This window comes from Diadema antillarum, unplaced genomic scaffold, assembly GCF_040938485.1.
Source record: "Diadema antillarum isolate AM-2024a unplaced genomic scaffold, OU_Dant_1.0 scf00000101, whole genome shotgun sequence".
Taxonomy (NCBI): Eukaryota; Metazoa; Echinodermata; class Echinoidea; order Diadematoida; family Diadematidae; genus Diadema; species Diadema antillarum.
The window spans coordinates 402,744-421,779 of record NW_027270990.1 but is presented as its reverse complement, the minus strand read 5'-3'; the positions used below and the strand labels follow the sequence as shown (position 1 = coordinate 421,779).

Sequence of the window (19,036 nt, the reverse complement as noted above, 5' to 3'; positions counted from 1 at the left end):
ATCTGATTTGGTGGAGGGAAAACGTTGATGCTGATCGGTGCAGACGCAATGCCGACATTATTGTTCGGAGTCTGTCGTCAAGGAATTCTCCAGATTACAAAGCTGTACACCCAAGAGAGGTTGTGTTGCAGTCACCCACCCTTATTAAGGGTTGGGTTGCCCAATGTCCCAAGTCTTTGATGTTGATAAACTGGTTATAGAGCGGCCATTTGGTTTCACCAATGCAGTTCTCTTGGCAACGATTTGGCTTCTCCCACTGAAGACAGCTAAACACAACTTTAAAGATAAACGTGTCCTCATCTTAGACAAGGAGCCTCGGTGGTTTGAGAGGGGTCCAGCAAGCCGTCTGCATCAACTCTGAAAACCCAACTTTTGATAACTAAGGGTGGAGGACTGTGACACAACCTCTCCCTGGTGTACAGCTCTGTAATCCGAAGAATTCCTCAATGACTGACTCTGAACAAGAATGTCCGCAGTGCGTGTGTGCCGATCGGCAAAAAAGTTTACCAGCTACCAAATCAGACGAGCTGATGAAGCCTCCAGGATCTGATGTGAAACCATTCTCGCAATTAAACCAGTACATCCAGGGGGGTGTTTCATCAACGTTTGTCAGCGCTGACAATTTCAGCAAAATCCTTGGTTTTGATTGGCTGAGATGCTCTGGTCACTGACTGTTACTATGGTGATTCAAGTTGTCAGCGCTGACAAACATTGATGAAACACCCCTCTGATGTAATGATTTAATCTTATACGTTTGTACCTTTATTGATTGTTACCTGAATTAATCACAACTTCCATCATATGATTGCTAACAACATTTTTTCCCACGGAGTTTATCCAGAAGGGATAAAGATTCACTTTCAAAATTAGCAAAGGGCCTACAGTCACAGATATCAACTTTTTTTTTTCTATTCATAGGTTTCTATAATGCCTTTACCATTTACATTCTGAGTATGCTCTCTGTCATGAAAGCATGTATGTGTGTGTGTGTGTATACGTACATATATGTATACACACATACACATACGTATGTTATGTGTGTGTGTATGCATGTGTAAAAAAAAATACATTTTGTTGCACACAAAACTTCAGTGTGACATATAATCCGTGAACATTTAATTCTGAAAGCAACTGTTCCATTCACTTCCACTCAAAATGCCCTTCTTTGCATGACGCTAATCAGAGACTTGTTTTATCATAACATACATGTACTAGATACACATACACACAACATCTGTACCAAACTACCCAACTTCATGAACTGTATAAAAACTACCCTTTCCATTGCAAAATGCACAAGATACCTACCACACATTACAGAATGCTAAAACGTAAAAACAGTGTTATGATAATGCAGCCCAAGTGTAACGTAAAATCAGAAATTTTTGTATGCATGAAACTTTCACAAATTTCGTGAGGAGCCAAGATTCACGAAAGTACAATGCAAATGAAAGTGCTAGTCTACACAATGCATTGAGTGCCAGTGGCAATTTGCAAAAGTTTCATGCTGGGCATGTTTCTGATTCTACAGTAATCAATGCTATCAAATATGCCAAACGTGGAAGATACATAAACCGAATCTTATTATGAACAAACATTTCTCTCATTGCATTCATACCATGAGATAAAATTCTTGCCTGTCTGTATTTACATTACTTGCCTCTAATGGGGACTCCATTCCATGTTGAAGCTATTTTACAAAGTCAAACAGAAGAGTCTACAGTTTCATCTGCATGAAACGGAAATAAATGTCATAATCACATGAGTGAGATGAGCAGGATATGTCACTCCCCCACAAATCTTCCGCTGGCTTGAACACACTATCTCATTTCCTTTGTCGAGACTCGATTACAGATTAAATACACACACACACACACCCACACACACACACGCAAATCAAATCCTTAGCATGAAATTATTGGAGAGTTGTAATAAAGCATACTTTAAGAAAAAAAAAAGAGGAAAGTACAGTCATTTTTGTTTTTGGTCAAAATGATGACATTTCCTCCTTTCATTCACATAGAAGATTGTGACATCACTGGTAAAAATGTAAAAAACATTTAGACTTCATAATTATCTCATTTGATTTTCATGTAATTTTCACTTGTGTCTGTTTGACTCCTTTCTTTTTCTGCTGGCCAACTTGAACATGGAATGGAGTGCTCCTATAAAAGTAATAGCTCCATGTTGCAATTCATGAATAGAAACTGGCTGATGATAACTTGGTAAAAATCTCTCCTTACGATTATATCGCACGATTCAAAGAGTTTCCAATAATTTCTCTGATATATTGAACTCTTTGTGTGCCACGTTTACATGCCCGATTCAGTCGTTGGCTTGCCAACTGCACATATTTCGTTCAAACACACAACCGCGCCCAAATCCTTCCATATATTGCAAGATGCCACAGTACAATGAAAGTGACATAGCCATAGCTTTGTCATAAAATTAACATCAGAGCAAAGCTTGCTATTTTCACTGCAACTTTGCAGGTATGCATTTCTAGCATAAATGCTTTCATAAAGAGTCACATAGCTTTGTAAAAAACAAAACAGAATGTTTTCTAAACACACTCATCCATTGCAGTCTCAGAATAATGTGGCAAACAGGGTTTACACCATGGAACACAGAGGGGAAAGCAGATTCAAAGCACTATCTATCTAAAGCTAAAGTTTGGCAGTAATGAATGTGTGAAAGGATTCGTGGGAGTGTGAAAAGACAGCTACAAATTTTACAATAATATGGTAGTTTTCCTTTACATAAATTCCTACATGAAAAAAAAAAAATTAATGACAGAATGAAATGTTTGACCAATACATGTACAAGATCCCGTAGAAAATTGATGTGAAATACATAAACCATCGCCAAGTAAAAGTAATACTACAGATATGCCACAGTGCACACTACAACATCTGCAAAGAATTAAAGGAAAAAAGTATACCCAGTTTGTAAACATCACAGAGTGCCCTTTTACTTGCAATTATATGAAAACAGGCCTGGGGCTGAATCCCTTTACTTACAAGCTACTGTATACGCCATATATTTCGCGAGTCTAAATTTTCGTGAAAAAGGAATTCCCGACGATTTCGCGAGTGGTTAAATTCGCGACCGTGGAGCCTTATACTGAACGGAGAAGTGCACACACGTATGTCACATTCACATCGGGATCAGAGTCAATATTTTCGCGTGTCTTTAATTTCGCGAATAACACCTGACTCGCGAAATTCGCGAAAATAAAAACCTCGCGAAATATTCGGCGTACACAGTACATTAGAGCAAGTGGGGTTTCTTTCTGTTTCCAGTACTGCCTTTTTATGGTGACGTGATATCAACAGAACTTGAGCCATGGCACTAACAAAATCACCTTACTTTACAAAGTTTTAATGATAGTAGTCCAGCATAGCAAACTCTGTCCTTATAGCATTTCAGGCCATTAAACATCACCTTTGTAAATGAGTTTTTTTCAAGTTCAGTGGACAGTCCATGAACTTTGCATCCTAATGATATTTATCTGGCCCCAAACAACACACGAATTGCTTAAATTTCAGGTCAATATGACCACATGATCTTTCTGTCTCTGCAGCTGTTATGCCTAGATCAACAACAAAGAAGAAACCCTGGGAAGATAAATAAACCTTCTGATTTCAGTAGTATCATCATGGCTTTGATTCTTTGATATGGAGCAGGCCAAATTCGTCGGCAGAATCAAGCAGTGGACAGATAATGGACGCTTCAACCTGAAAGAGAAGGAACACGTCAAGAGTAAAAGCTGAAATATGGTTCTCAACTGAGGTAAAACTCAATTTCCGCTGAACTACTGCAGCCACAAAATGGGGCCTGAATCATACAAAATATTTCCACTCCATTTCAATTATCATAAACAACCTGATGATTAAACATTTGCCGATAAAGAACAAGACTGAATGGGTTCTTCCATCACATGATCAGCCAACCACACAGTAAAGAAAACATTTTGATACCTAAGTATGAATGTTCTAAAAGAATAGAATAAAAAAAAAAAAAAGTAATTCACCATAATGCCGAAAACATAAAAGCCTATCAAAAGCAGCAATTCAATGTTGAAAGTAAAAGAAGACGGAAAGAGATGAAAACTCCCGACGTTTTGATGCCAGATCATTCACTGTGGGCAGCCTGTGTGCAAATACACAATGTTTGTCTTCCTGCCAACACTGTAATGTGACTTGTATGGTAAAGTGGAGCCTTGTAATAAAGAGGTCAGATATGGATATACCCTCTTAAAACAATGTGATTTTGAAGGTCTCAACTCTTCATATTGCTTTGTTTTTATACCCAGATATAGTGAGAAACCTGATGTAACAAGGCAATTGTCAGGGTGTTTGAGGTCCTTGTTATAATGACGTTCCCCTGTTCTCTGCAGCTCTATGTACAGGGAAATATCCATACCTTCACATTTTCTCACAAATAACAATTACTGTGTGACTGTTCCCCATGTATCCAGTTCATGTCACAATCTCAATGATAGACAATTTTGAAAGCCATCATACAAATTAAGAAAAAGGCTCAGTATATTTGCTGTTTGGTCAATAAAAAATAAACATTATTTACCACTTCTTAACAAGACAAGTTGGTGATGTAAAACATATGTCTATTATGCGGTGGCTATTACATGCCATGCTAGATGATTTACTGGCCTTCAAATGCTTACATTTTTTGTATCTACGTAATTTTTCAACATGTTCACTGAACTGTTGTTTTCAACTACCGTGCTTCAGTTTTTGGGTTTTTTTTAACACCTTTTCCAAGGCGTGTGTGTGTGTGTGTGGATGTGGGTGTGAGAGAGGGAGAGAGAGATAGTGTGTGTGTGGGTGTAAGAGAGGGAGAGAGAGATAGTGTGTGTGTGTGTGTGTTTGCATACATGTGTTGTGAGAGGGGGAGAGGGTTACACTCTGTAACAATTCTACATGCTCTACATCATACTTACCCCTAGAATATATTCACAGGTTGCTGGCTCAACTAGATAAATGGTCACTGCGTGTTGCCCTAGCGACGCCTTGCATTTTAACTTGACTTGAACCTGCCGTGGCTTGCCTGTCATATCACACACATCTCCACCAGAATAAAAATGTGTCACTTGTCTGGGAAAGGAAAGAAAAAGATGAGAGAAACAGCTTTGACCAGAAAATTATTTTTGAGAGTATGTTTGTGACTACTCCTCAGAGATACAGGTGTTCTTACAGGAAAGCTTACAAGAATTAAATCACATAAAATAAAGAAAAAAAAAATGTTACTGGTGTGAATTCTGTCTCAAACTACAAGTATGTTTTTTTTCTAATCTACTTTAAATTAAAGTAAGATGTGGACATAATGATAAAAAAATCTACCATTCATAATTATCTTCATCATTGTAGAGAGTCATGAAATCATCAAGACATGTCATACTCACTTTGGGGACTTCGGTCTCTTGGCCTCTGCCCACCACTTTTTATGTAGAGATTCATCCCAGGTTCCCAGTAAAATTAATGTCTTTCCACTTTTGTCCTGCAAAAAAAACAAAAACAACAACAAAAACATCAGCACTTTACTTAATGGGTGAGGCAAACTTTGGCCATACACCATGCCACAAATTGTAGCATGTGCAAGGATGAAATCAGTCACTTGAAAATAAGAGAATGGGCATTTATCAAAGAAGCAGCATACACTGCAATCTTCAGGCATGACTCACTGCATAATGTCTTTTACATTATCTTTGAAAGAGTCATGATGAAGATATGTTTTAGGGGAACTCAAGAGTTTGTGAATATCCCGAGCACAAAACAAATACAAAGTACCGGTAGCACGTGAATACTGTCGTTGGTCACATGACTAAAATGACTTTCCAACAGGATGCCTCAGGAACACTAGCTTTGATGACTTGCAGACAGTCATATGTGACCACCCAGCTAAAAACCCACAAAAAATAGGCCAAAATGAATGTCAGCTTTTCTATATGGTTTAAAGGGACTGTACAGTACTGGTTGAGTTGAGGATTTAGCTTGTAATGTTTTGCGAGATATTTAGAAGTCACTCTATGAAATGTTAAAGAGCATACAATTCTAAGGGGAATCAAAAGTTTATTTGATGAAAATCGGTTTTGAAATGACAGAGATATCTAAAAACAAGGTAAAACAAAGATCCTAATAAAAGTCGTAGCCTGTAAATTTTATTAGGATCGCTTTTTTTGATATCTCAGCCATTTCAAGGCCAATTTTCATCAAATAAACGTTGAATCCTTCTTGAAATTACATGCTCTTTCATATTTCATAAGAGGTTTTTGATTATCTCACCAAAAAATGTTGTAAACCTGAATCCTCACCTCAACCAGTACTGCACAGTCCCTTTAAAAGAATAAGCTCAAAGCTTCAACATTATATATAACTTGTTAAAATTGGACCATCTTAACCCACTCCAACAGTGACTGAAATAAGAGAGAGATTTAGGAGGTGCAGTTTCATAGAAAAGAGACAAGAGAGGATTTGAAGATCAGGGTTACTGAGGCATGCTGTGCAAAAGTAATTATGAAAGTATATTCTATTTCCCAGTGAAAGCACCTGCACCTGTTTTAAAAGGGGAAAAAAAAATCCTAATATCTTGATTTCGGTTTTGCTTCCAGTCACCAAATTTTGACAGCAGGTAAAAAAAAAGAAAGAAAGAAAGAAAAAAAAACATGATTACTCTCCCAGGCAAGGCAACCTTTAAAAACATGAGTTGGTCAACCCACATGACATATTTTGGTCCATTACAGAGAATCCTAATCTACAGCTTCATGCGAGTTTTGAGCTGGGCAGTCGAGTATGTTCTTAAATTTCTCAGATTTTTCAAGCTTTGCTTGAATGTGCACTTCTGGCATATGAATACATTCGTGGGATATATACTCAGTTGATATAATCTCCAAAAAATAAACAAAACAAAAACCAATCAAACATTACTCACCTGATGGTACTGCTGGGCATATTTGCCATAGCAGAATTCAAACTTCCACCATCCTTGCCCCTACAAAATGCAGAAAGATGCAAAACTTTACAAAACTTGAAAAATGAAATATTGGCAGCTTGTCATAATAATGATTTTTTTTTTTTTTTTTTTTTTTTTTTTGGGGGGGGGGGGGGGGGAAACCCCATTGAAAACATGTGGAAATGTTGAGCACTAATGAATCAATAATTGCTGACTGACTACAATAAACTTTTCTTATGGTACTTGAGGAGATTCAATTTGCATTAATTAGACTTTTGTCAAAGTCATCTTCGAATACAATTGATGAAGAACCTTTTCAACAATATTGTCATAAATCCATTCATAAAATAAGACGACATGGATTTCATCAATATAGCACTCTTATATGTAGGAAGCAACTATTTGTCTCATTATTTATATTTTCATGAAAAAAAAAACAACGATTGAGGCAATGAGTTAATATTCTATTGCTAAGATTACATACGTTTTCCTTATAAATAAGCACATACGACAAGCATTTGATTTAAGCAATGACATATAATCATGTCAGCATATCTTCAAAACTCCAAAATGAAGCAAATTCACTCGATTTGTTTAATACCCAGAGGCCAGAGGTAGTGACTACCATGTAGTTTAAACCTATTAGATATTAAGAAACAAGTTTAAATCTACTCACAGCAAGATACATTTCCTCTCCAAACATAGACAAACAAAGGAAAAATGCAATCACCCCTACAAATATTGATTCACATACATTTTTAACATGAAAAATCAATTTTAAATCTTTGGGGTTCAAAATACAAAAAACATGAAAGAATGAAAGAAGGCACAGAAGTTGTTATTCTTCACTTCACAATTAATCAAAGTCGTGGAAGACCACACTGTGCACAATGGTGCTAACTAAAAAAAAAAAAAACAAATGAGGGAAAGTAAAAGGGAGGTTCTTACTCCATGAAGGCAGTACTCCCCACGGAGGAAGTCCTTGAGGAGCTGGTCATCAGCCAGGGATGATACTGGCCCCCTGGTAGCCCGGTCCACGGACTGAACTGTTCTAGAGTCCTCCTCTTCTTCTTCTTGTTCCTGCTGAGGCTTAACATTCAATAAAATAAAAAAAAATACATAAATGAAGTAAAAGGGAGAAAATATACATTGCCATGTGTTATTCTTCTGGCCCTTGATACATGACACTGATGATTACAGGGTATACAGGGTAACCATAGTACCAGTGTTTATGGCCTTCATCATTGTTTTTTTTTTTTCAGCACACACATACACAAATAGCATTAAAACAAAAGGAGAAATAGGGAAGTAGACTGACCAAATGTTCTCTACAGAGGTTGCACTTACTTTCTTGGGGACTGTGTACTGATGGATGCTGTCTTTACGCATGAGGGTCTCATATGCCAAAGGCTGTGCCGGCGACCCGTCCATGGCATAGCAGCGAATCATGTTCACAGGCGATTCCTTTAACCTGAAAAAAAAAAGAAAAAAAAAAAGCAACAGTTTGAATCATTACTGCCCTCATGGTGTGACTTGAATGAGCAAAAGAAAATCATTAGCTCAGAAAGCAGAAGCAGACAACAATAAGGAAGTCATTACTGTTGGAAGAACAACATATTTACGATTTCGTTAGAGGACATTACTTTTCCTGAGTCAGGACATGTAAGAAAGAAATCATAAGTTGCTACATTAAAGACCAAGAAACCCTACAGTGATGGGCATGGATGCACAAGAGTTGATGATGATTGTGAACATATACTGCATTAATTCCAACAAATATCAATGACCTTGCAAAATTTCTGAACATAAAACCACCTATAGATACATGGCAAATACAGGATATCATATCATCCAAAATTAACACTATGAAGTGGTAATTCTCGTTTACTTGAACATATGACTTCAAATCATAATTGCATTGCAACAAATACATGAGAATGAACAGACTGCATTCAGAACAGCAATATCACAGAACAGCATCTTCAAACATTTAACCTGTCGATATTTCAGAGGTTATAATTTTCCTAAATATACACAAATGGCTATTCTGATTTTTTTTTTCTTCTTATCGGTTATCAATAGAAGACTATTAACAGGCATTTTATGCTCATCTTAGTTTCATCTCTCAATATCACTTCATAACTATGACTAATATCTTGTGATCAGTGCTTAACCAGACATGTCAATGGTTTCATCTGTGTAAACCAATGCTTCCATTCTCCGACTTCTGGAATCTCCGCGGCTCACCTGTAGAGGGGGTGACTGCACAGGTGGGAAGAGAAGAGGATGACCTCATACTCGCAGGTACTCGTCTCCTTGAAGGAGTAGATGTCGCCCCGCCCGTTCTTCTCGCAAATGTACTTCACTCGCGTCTGCCTGGGCTCATTGTCCTTCAGATCACAGGGGGTGCCATTGCCCATGATGACTTCGAAGTAGGGGATGTCTTTCCCATCTAAATATATTGTAGGCACCTGCCGGTGGGGGGGGGGGGGGGGGGGATACCATTGAGTGCATTGCTTTAATAATTTGATAAAAATATTGAAGTACATGTATGTGATACTCGTACAAAAATTGCATGACTACACGCCACAGTTTTCCAGAAGGTGAATATCTAAAGTGTCAACCTAAGAATGCATGAAACTCTCTGCAATACACACATTTGAGAGACATAGGAATCAAGATTTGTAATGTCACAAACTGGAAGGGGTATTTACAGAAACACTGACACTTGGTTATCAGTTTTTACTTCATATCGATTGAGAGTGAAAAAAAAAAAAAGATATAAAGAAATCTGAATTAAAACCACAACAATGATATAGCAGTGTAATTATGATGTCAAACTGCAATTAGTAAAAAAAATGTACAATAGAAGTTCCTACATGCACACATTTGTATAATCTATGTGACTAAATGCATACTGTAAAGCTATACATTTTCATACATAAAACTTTCATGAATTTCGCGAGCCAAGATTCACTTAAGTAATATGCATGCAAAAGTTTTTGTCTACAAAATGTATTGAATGCCAGCAGCAATTTGTGAAAGTTTCATGCCACAAAACGTTTTTGGTTTTACGGCAGTATGTTAACAAATGCATTGCCATTACGGCAGGACAAGCATAATATCTCTTCATCACATCAGTCACCCGTTACTTGGCATAAGACCCATCACATACAGAGAGATGAAATCAGTAGAGCATCAGCATGGACTAACCAGATCAATCAGATAAGCAAATAAAGTGTACTCACACTGTACAGCTGTGATCAATTTACACATAAGTCTTGTTTATTCTTCCACAGAGTCAATATTTTCTCTGACAAACATACTGGGTACTTCTTATGACAGGGCAGCAAATGTGGAATGCAAAATCATTTTTTCTCCTTTCCTACCTATGCTCACAGACAGAAGGGAAAAAGTCTCACTCTTTTCTTTACTTCTTCTTTTTTTTCTCCAACTCATGGATCATGAGTAACGGTTGCAAAATTCAGTTATTCCTTATCACCAATTCTCTGTTCTTAACACTAGCTGCAAGTTGAAAAAAAAAAGGATCATCTTTAACATTCTGTTATTAGTACATAAGGCCACTGATAGTAAGCTGATTTCAGTGATTTGCATTTTTGCTGTTTTTGTATGAATCTTAATGCCAGTTTGCAAAACTCTGCAGCTGACAGGGGAGACTGCAATACTCACTTTGATGTCTTTCACCGATCCATGGATCTTTGTGATATTCTGGCTGGCAAACTGCTCATCTTGTGGAAGTGAACAGCCTTTGCCTAGAAAATACTCCTGTTTCTTGGTGTCCTAGTTGATAACACACAAAATAACACAGACAAAGGTGGAAACTCATCAGCTAGAGCAGACGGAAATGGCACACTTAATCTGCATGTATAATTATCCTTCCTGATGGTGTACTTAGAAGAGAAAATATACACAACAGGATAGAAAATTTGATTGGGTCATTTAGATGTATTTAACATTTTGACTTGTAACAGCTCCAATGAAAGGCAATAATTTGAAAAATCACACAAATAATGCACACTTTTCATTTCTTAGGATATCAAAAACTCACTGATACAGCATTCAAAACACCACAACACGTGGGCCATCAAACATTATGAGCTAATGTCATTGTAATGAATGCCTCACCTATCTGCTCTATCAAGTTTATGCATGCATACATACATACAAATACAAACACACACATATACACACAAGACAAGTATAATAACATATAGATCTTTCCACTCACCAAAATCTGAGTAAACAAAGAATTGATCTTGTGTGATTTGATTGTAAATTCTGTTCATTTTCATTCATATCATGCACCATACCATGAGACCTGAAACTTCACATTCCCATTTTTATATACAGTATTTACCTTTCCAGGGAGTTTTTCTTCATGGAACTGTCTCAAGTGCATTCCATGGCAAAGCTCATAAGTCCAATAGGTTTCCACCTGGAGAATCAAACAAACATTTAAAACTATGCAGTCCTTAAATAGTAATTACTTCCATAGATGACAGAATATAAAGACACTTTCAGGACACTATCCAGATGAAAAGTGTCACAACATTTCGATTAGGGCTCAAGTCCCCTAATGCAATAACAAACATTGTATCATACATGGATCTTAGATTTCAACATGGAGTCAAACATTCTAACCAATCTGGGTTTGTTTTTGGGTTTTTTCTGTTAATCCATAAAGCTTTTTCAAGGCACTACATTCAGTCATTCCTGTTTTTGGTCCCTCATAAACTGGCACCATTTCTGCACTTTGGGCGGTTTGGAAATCAGGTTGAATCTCACCATTGGACCTTTAATTTCCAACATCACAGAAAACGAGCCTGAGCTACACAAATTGCCATGGGATGATGTGAATTTGTTAATTGGTACATACCCTAAGTGTGCAAGTGCCTCCTTTGAGCACGGGCTCCATGATCTTAATGGCAGCAGGGCCGTCATAAGTGATGAGGTCTTCCAACTGTGGATCCCTTTCGGGAGGCAAGAGGCACTGGTACTCCTCATGGTCTGCTGTGGTCATTGGTAAAACGTTGTTTGCAAACTCTTCCAGCTAGAAAAAAATACAAAGCAAATGTTTTATGGAGGCAGGAGTAAATAACAAAAGCAAACAATGGAAACAACAACAAAATTCTGCAACATTCTGACACTTTTTTTACTTAAGTTTGTTGAAGCAAGATTTTCAATATTTGTAAATTTATTCCATTTTAGGGCACTAATGTACAAAAATGTACTTTCATATCCATAAAGATATCTTAATTTCACTACACCAACTCGTAATAAAATCAAACGATATACTTGATAGCTTATTTCCAATTACTCACATGAATTTGTACCAATCAGTTGGGGGAAAGCATCAATATCGACATCAAATTTAAAGTTGATGCTCAAAATAAACTCACTCTTTGCAAGAGATCGCAATAAATGCTGCCTGTGCAAAAAAAAAAAAAAAAAAAGAGTAAAACTGAAGTTAGTCGTCTCATATTATGCTAACAGGCTAGGCTCATCGCTTGAGCTAAAAATCAATGATAAATGTGCAATGATTGTGGCAAGTTGAAAGAAGTTGGTTATTGATAAATATGCACGTGTGCGTGCATCTGTCTGTCTGCGTGCGTGCGCATGTGTGGTCTTGTGCAATCTAGAAACAGCATTTCTCATCTGAATTCATTCAACTCAGCATAAATCATTTGAACATTTATTTTTTCGCTCTCAGTTCCGTGAAAGATTCGTCGCATAACACAATTTGAGAGATGTGGTCACAGATGTAGCAGACATCATTAGCACTCATTTTAGTGGTCGAAAAATGAGATATCATCATTTTGAATACACCTACAGGATCAGGATGAATCATTAGGCTAAAAATCAGCATCAAGATTCGACCTCCCATGCCAAAATTCAATTGTGTGTAAATGTAAAGATTTTACATGAAGTTCGTAGTCGAATTTTGGACGGCGTTATGGTGATGGTCACATTATGGGCAGCTTGTCTTACACATTAAAAAAAAAAAAAAAAAAAACAATCATGTTGTTCTTATCAATGATAGCAATTATACCATACACAGACACAGTGAGTAAGAAATGAGTGCAAATCTAGTTTTTCTTTACTAAGCAATTTGGGCCGAGCTGGCTGGGCTCTGCCATGCCATGCCTTTGGCTTCACTACATAGATAATTGTCTAGGGCTAACAATTAGTTTAGGCCCACTACTCCACTAGACATGTCTACACTAGGCCATTACATTATATAGCATACATTGATTGATTTACCATTTTATTACCAGGCAGGCATAGACCTACAGTTCTAGGCCTAAATTACTTTGATTTATTATTTTATATGTCAACAGAATCTAGACCTAGACTAGAGTCTAGACTAACATTAGACTGAGTAATAACCTGTTACCTAATTACCTATGATAGTGATACCAGCAGACATTCGACTAGAATCTAGCAGGTTAGTGTCAGTAGGGGAGCAGAGACACTAACCTGTACAACTGTACGTACTGTAAACTTAAATTAATTAAATTTAGTGTAATTTTCTAATGCTAGACCCTAAATTTAGACCCCTAAAACCCAGGATAGCCCTAACTGTTTGTTACAGCTGAACACACACAATAGAGCTGTAGAAAAGACACACAAAAATACATACAGGTGGGACTGAGACGAAAGCCTTTCAAAACTCACCTCTCCCGGCGAACTTGAACCAGGGAATTGTAACTGAAACAAGACATTGTCGCTTATTATTGACGCATATGATACTGCTAGAAAGTAAGATAATATATTAAGAGCCGTTAGTCGAGCTAAGTCAACATTTTCCATGACTATAGTTACAGTTTATTGCCCTATCGGCGAACGCTACGATATCCTCGGGAGGAAACTCATTTTTTTTTTTTTTTCCACAGCACCTACATTCAGCGGCTACTAGTATGCACTCTGCGATAGGATAATAAAGCACCAATTAACTACGCGCACCCGAGTTTGCTGTGTGTACCTATGGCAAAACAGCTGGACGTACCGACAAAATCGTGCTATTTATCAAGTTGGCAAAGTTTGGATGCGTGGCAATATCTGATGAGGCCATGTCGAGCGACCGGAAGTATCTTCTTTATTCTTGATGTTCATTTCATTTTTTTTTCTTTTGGTTTCATTTCCAACTATACAAAACAACACAATGCAGTATAATGAAGAAAAATACTGTGAAATTAACAATACTACGCATTCAGATAATAACGAATTGAAATTAAAGTTGCAGGAAATGGAGGAGTAAGATAATGTTCATTATATCTTCTTCATCTTTTGAACTTTGCAAATTGTTGCTTTGTTTTTATGTAATGTTGCAAGCATGTAATAGCAGAAAGATTCAGAAATACATGTACACTGTATATCAAACAGTAATTGACTCTGTTTACACATGAATTATAAATTCCTAAGTTTTGACAGGTTAATTCACAGACATGTACACTCAGTACAATTATCTTAAACCCCCCCCCCCCCAAAAAAAAACAAAACAAAACAAAACAAAACAAAACATGTGTATACGTCTCTATATCTTAATTTTTCTCTTATATACTATAATGCTGTGACATTACTTTTTGGCTTGCAGTTCTGCTTTCATTCGGAAGTTCAGTGTTTATCTATAATTGTTAACCTTGACCCCCCCCCCCACCCCTCCCACGACATATTTCGTGCTATGATTCAGCAATGTGCAAAGATTTTGCCGCGCCATTTCATGACTTCTTTCTTTGAAGTCTCCCGCATATTGATTTCTTTGAAGTCTCCCGCATATTGTGAGATCAAATTTGGGATGTCCGGGTACACCATTCTGAAGTTACATAATGTTTTGCATATGCATGTCAGCCCGAAAACTGCTCAAATTTAGAAATTAACAAAACAATAAAAAACAAAGGAAATTAATTTTGATTGTGCCATTTTTCTGCAAGAAAATTGTTTGATGTGTCTACAGGAATTCTGACACAGAAAATTTGCAATTCTTCAGCCTTTTTAATGGAGTTACAGGCGAAAATATGATTTCATGCATAAATTTGCATAATAAAAAGGACAAGTTCACCTTCATAGACATGTGGATTGAGTAAATGCAGCAATATTAATAGAACACATTAGCAAGAGTTTAAGGAAAATCGGACAATCCGTTTAAAAGTTACGAATTTTTGAAGTTTCTGCTCAGTCACTGCTGGATGAGAGGACTACCACAGCTTGTGATGTCACATGTGCACAACGATAGAGAAAATAAAAATAAAATTCAAGATATTTTCACTTTTCTCGCATGATATAAAAGAGCACTTGGCTTCCTTCTTTCAGAAGGCAGGGGGAATAATATTACCCTTAACATACATCAGTGAATGACGAGTCGAGGAAATGTACACTTTTTTTCAAAAAGTAAAATTTTGTGAAATTCTCTTTATATTTTCCTTATATCGTTGTACGCATATGACATCATACACTCTAGTAGTCTTCTCATCCAGAAGTGGCTGTGCAGATACTTTAAAAATTCAGAACTCTTGAATGGATTGTCCGATTCTCCCCAAACTTTCACTGATGTGTTCTGCTAATATTGCTGCATTCACTCAATCCACATGTATATGAAGGTGGACTTGTCCTTTGATTTATTAAAAATAGAAAATCAATATTTTTCTCTTGTACAACCATATAATCTTGTAGTTGACATCCGGCTGTATGTTCGGGCAAAATTTTGCAGCGATCACGCCAATACATGGGGGGGGGGGGGTTCAAATATAAAAACTTGATCTCAAATTACCCAGTTAGAATAGGGTAAAAGGAGATATGAAATCTTCACTTGCTTGGACTACCTCAATTGCACTTTCATCGTAAATACATCAACATACTATTAAGATCATCACATCCAATAGGTGAGAGGATCGCTACCAGCTAACTTCGGAAAGACACAAGTTTGGCATTCCAAACGTCATATTTTAAATTATACAAAAAGTTGAATGAATCTTGGTGTTCAAAAATTGAAGAGTGGAGGAAGTCAGAGCTTGTGCCATTTAATATGCACTTCTCGAATGATAACTTACAAACTTTATGATTTTATATGTATTAGTTTATATGTGCAAGTGGAACATATACATACACAAAAGTACACACTGATAAACATAAAGTTATGTATATATATACATATATACATATATATATATATGCATATATATATATATATATATATATATATATATAGGCTATATGCAGTATATATGTATATATATATATATATATATATATGTGTGTGTATGTGTGTGTGTGTGTGTATTTATAATTATACAGTATTGTTATATACAAATATACACACATAGATGGATAGATATGATAGACAGATAGATAAATCTCATCACCTCACAAGTCTCCGAGTGAACTGCATAAAAATCTTAACTCAATTGTCATTTTTGGCATTAGATACATAAGAATAAGATGTATCCTATCCTATACACATCAACGTTAATATCATGGTCTTGTGATAGACTGACATTTGTAGCACATCGGTGACTGGGGGGGGGGGGGGGGGGGGACTGCTAAATCAACCAAAAGCATGATTTTACAAATATCTTTGTAAACAAACATCATCATGTCTTGCCATTTGTGTGTATCTGGAGGAAAAAATGTGAAACTGTCGTATTTTAAATTTCCAATCAGATTTTGATGCAACTCCTATCACTTGCCTCATCTTTTAGTGGGGGAGTAGTGCTTGTGGTTTGCTGGGCCAGAAGTCAAGGCTCCTGCTTACTGTATACGCCTTATATTTAGCGAGTCTAAATTTTCGCAAATCAGGACTTCCCTACGATTTCGCGAGTGGTTAAATTCGCGATCGTGGAGTATAATACTGAACGGAGAAATGTATGTGTCCGTCATGTTCACATCGGGATCCGAGTCATAGTTTTGTGAGTCTTTAATTTCGCGAATAGCACCTGACCTGCGAAATTTGCAAAAAAAAAACTTCACAAAATATTAGGCGTATACAGTAATTTACCCTAACCTTCTCTCTCTCTCTCTCTCTCCTTCTTTCTCTTCCTTGAAAATTACTTATGCAAAGACAGCAGAATGATTCTTATGTCTATTTTCTTTATTTGAAATGCATAAATTTAAAAGAAAAAAATACACACATATTGCATGTAAACCTCTACTCTGCCCCCCTCACACACACACACACATGCACACACACACACACACACACACACACACAGGTGCACACCAATTGAACAGAAAGGCCAAGAGAACTCGTGTCACATTGGATACAGCCATACTTCTCTCTTTATTCGTCTGTTTTTTGTTTTTTCTCTTCATCTGACACAGCTACAATACATTACGTTGGGCAGCACAAGACTACAAGAATCAGTTTAGAATAAAAGGAGCCATGCAAAGTCACAACTAGCCCGACACTACAACAAGAACACATCCATGGTGAAACCCACCTAATCCTGCTTCCGGTCCATTGCCTCGGCATTCACTAACGGGTCCCACGCATCCACAACCGAATCCCCCTCCCCTCCCCATCCATCCATCCATCCAATTATACCACAGATACATCTACACTGAATCCTTGCTATCAATACACATTATTACTTTTATGCATATTATGATTAGTCTAGATATCAAGGGTGAACGCTGTTCTGAGAGAACGTTTTGACTTTGAATGAATAGTGTTTAGATTATTGGGGTTTTTTTTTGTTGTTGTGTGTGTGTAAAATAACTATGTGAGTCAAAACATATGTATAGATGTTCAGTATACATACTGAAGAGACCAGTCAAAAGTTAAATTTTAAGTATCTCATAATGATCTACAAAAAAAAACACACAAAAAAAAACATGATTATCTACAAAAACTACAGAAGATAGAATAAAAGGCAGTAAGAATTTGAAATTCAGTGCATTTGGAAAATTTACGCAAGACAAAGAGGGCCAATGAGAATTCAGTCACGGAGAAGCGAGGCCGTAGGACTCTTTGATATCGCTCTACATTTATGGCATGCAAACACATAACATTAGAGTGCAAGCGCACAGTTACTACACTGTAATTTGTAACATACAGCTTCTACACAAACTCTTGAGCACGAGTACATTTTCAGACATTTCATCACTATTGGCCTGCAACTGATACGTCAATACAAAAATCAGGAATGACTGGTATCTCACCAAGAATGCGTCAAGAAGGTCATGCTACTGTCTTGCATTCACTTTTCTAACTACGCTAATATGAATTTACAAATTAAAAGAAATAAGAATGATTACAGAGAAATGTTTACAAATAGAGAGAATGTATATAATATATTTATATGTGTGTATATATCTATTTTAGATTTTGTTTATATTACTTTCTACGGCTTCCTCTATACCATTTTTCCACAACTCAGTTTCAGACAAAATGTTTCTTTGATGTCGACAAATAAATGAAATCAGCTTTGTTCTCAACAGATACCAAGCAGGTAATGATAATCTAAACATGTACACAAAATAAGAAAAAAAAAATGGAAGTTATGAATCTAACTATACGTATTTGGCCTGGCCTTTTTAGTACATCCAAGCTATGAAGTCTTCATATTACATACAAAGCAAGACATAGGCAAAAAAATATTTTTAAAAAACCAAAAAAGATTGTGACCATCAATTCAGTCAGACTACCTCAAAATATCTCAAAATTAATTTTAGGGTGAATACTAACATTTAGAGTGAATGTCAACATTCACTGGCACTAGCACTTTGCTTTATGCATTTTTTATTTATTCATTCTAGTGAAAGGTACTGAATTGCTCCCATGGAGTTGACACACCATTTGTGAGGTGAGTTCTACAGGGAAATTAATGAAACACTTGAAATGAAATCAATGTCTTTCTTGCGTGAATTGAACAGAAACCACTCCTTTGTTATAGACAATTAGGTTTTGAGTCTCTATACCCTGCACTAAAACATATAATGATATACTACGTCTGGACAGCCAGGGTGAAAATACACATTTGGAGAAAAAAAAATTGTGGGAAAAAAAAGAGAGATATTCACACCAACATCATATTTTTTTTCTCTCGCT

At 36.6% G+C, this 19,036-nt stretch overlaps 1 protein-coding gene across 1 annotated transcript; it reads right to left on the bottom strand.

Annotated features, from left to right (window-relative positions):
* Positions 1–951: 951 nt before the first annotated feature.
* On the bottom strand, positions 952–13,803 carry LOC139718897 (endoplasmic reticulum lectin 1-like). The gene is made up of 11 exons (XM_071630346.1): positions 13,669–13,803; positions 11,870–12,043; positions 11,351–11,428; positions 10,663–10,773; positions 9,220–9,443; positions 8,320–8,443; positions 7,921–8,061; positions 6,952–7,011; positions 5,426–5,520; positions 4,964–5,117; positions 952–3,737 (listed from the first exon to the last, which is right to left on the bottom strand). The coding sequence occupies exons 1-11, from the start codon at positions 13,801–13,803 to the stop codon at positions 3,657–3,659; spliced, it is 1,377 nt and encodes a 458-aa protein (XP_071486447.1). The 3' UTR covers positions 952–3,656.
* Positions 13,804–19,036: the final 5,233 nt, after the last annotated feature.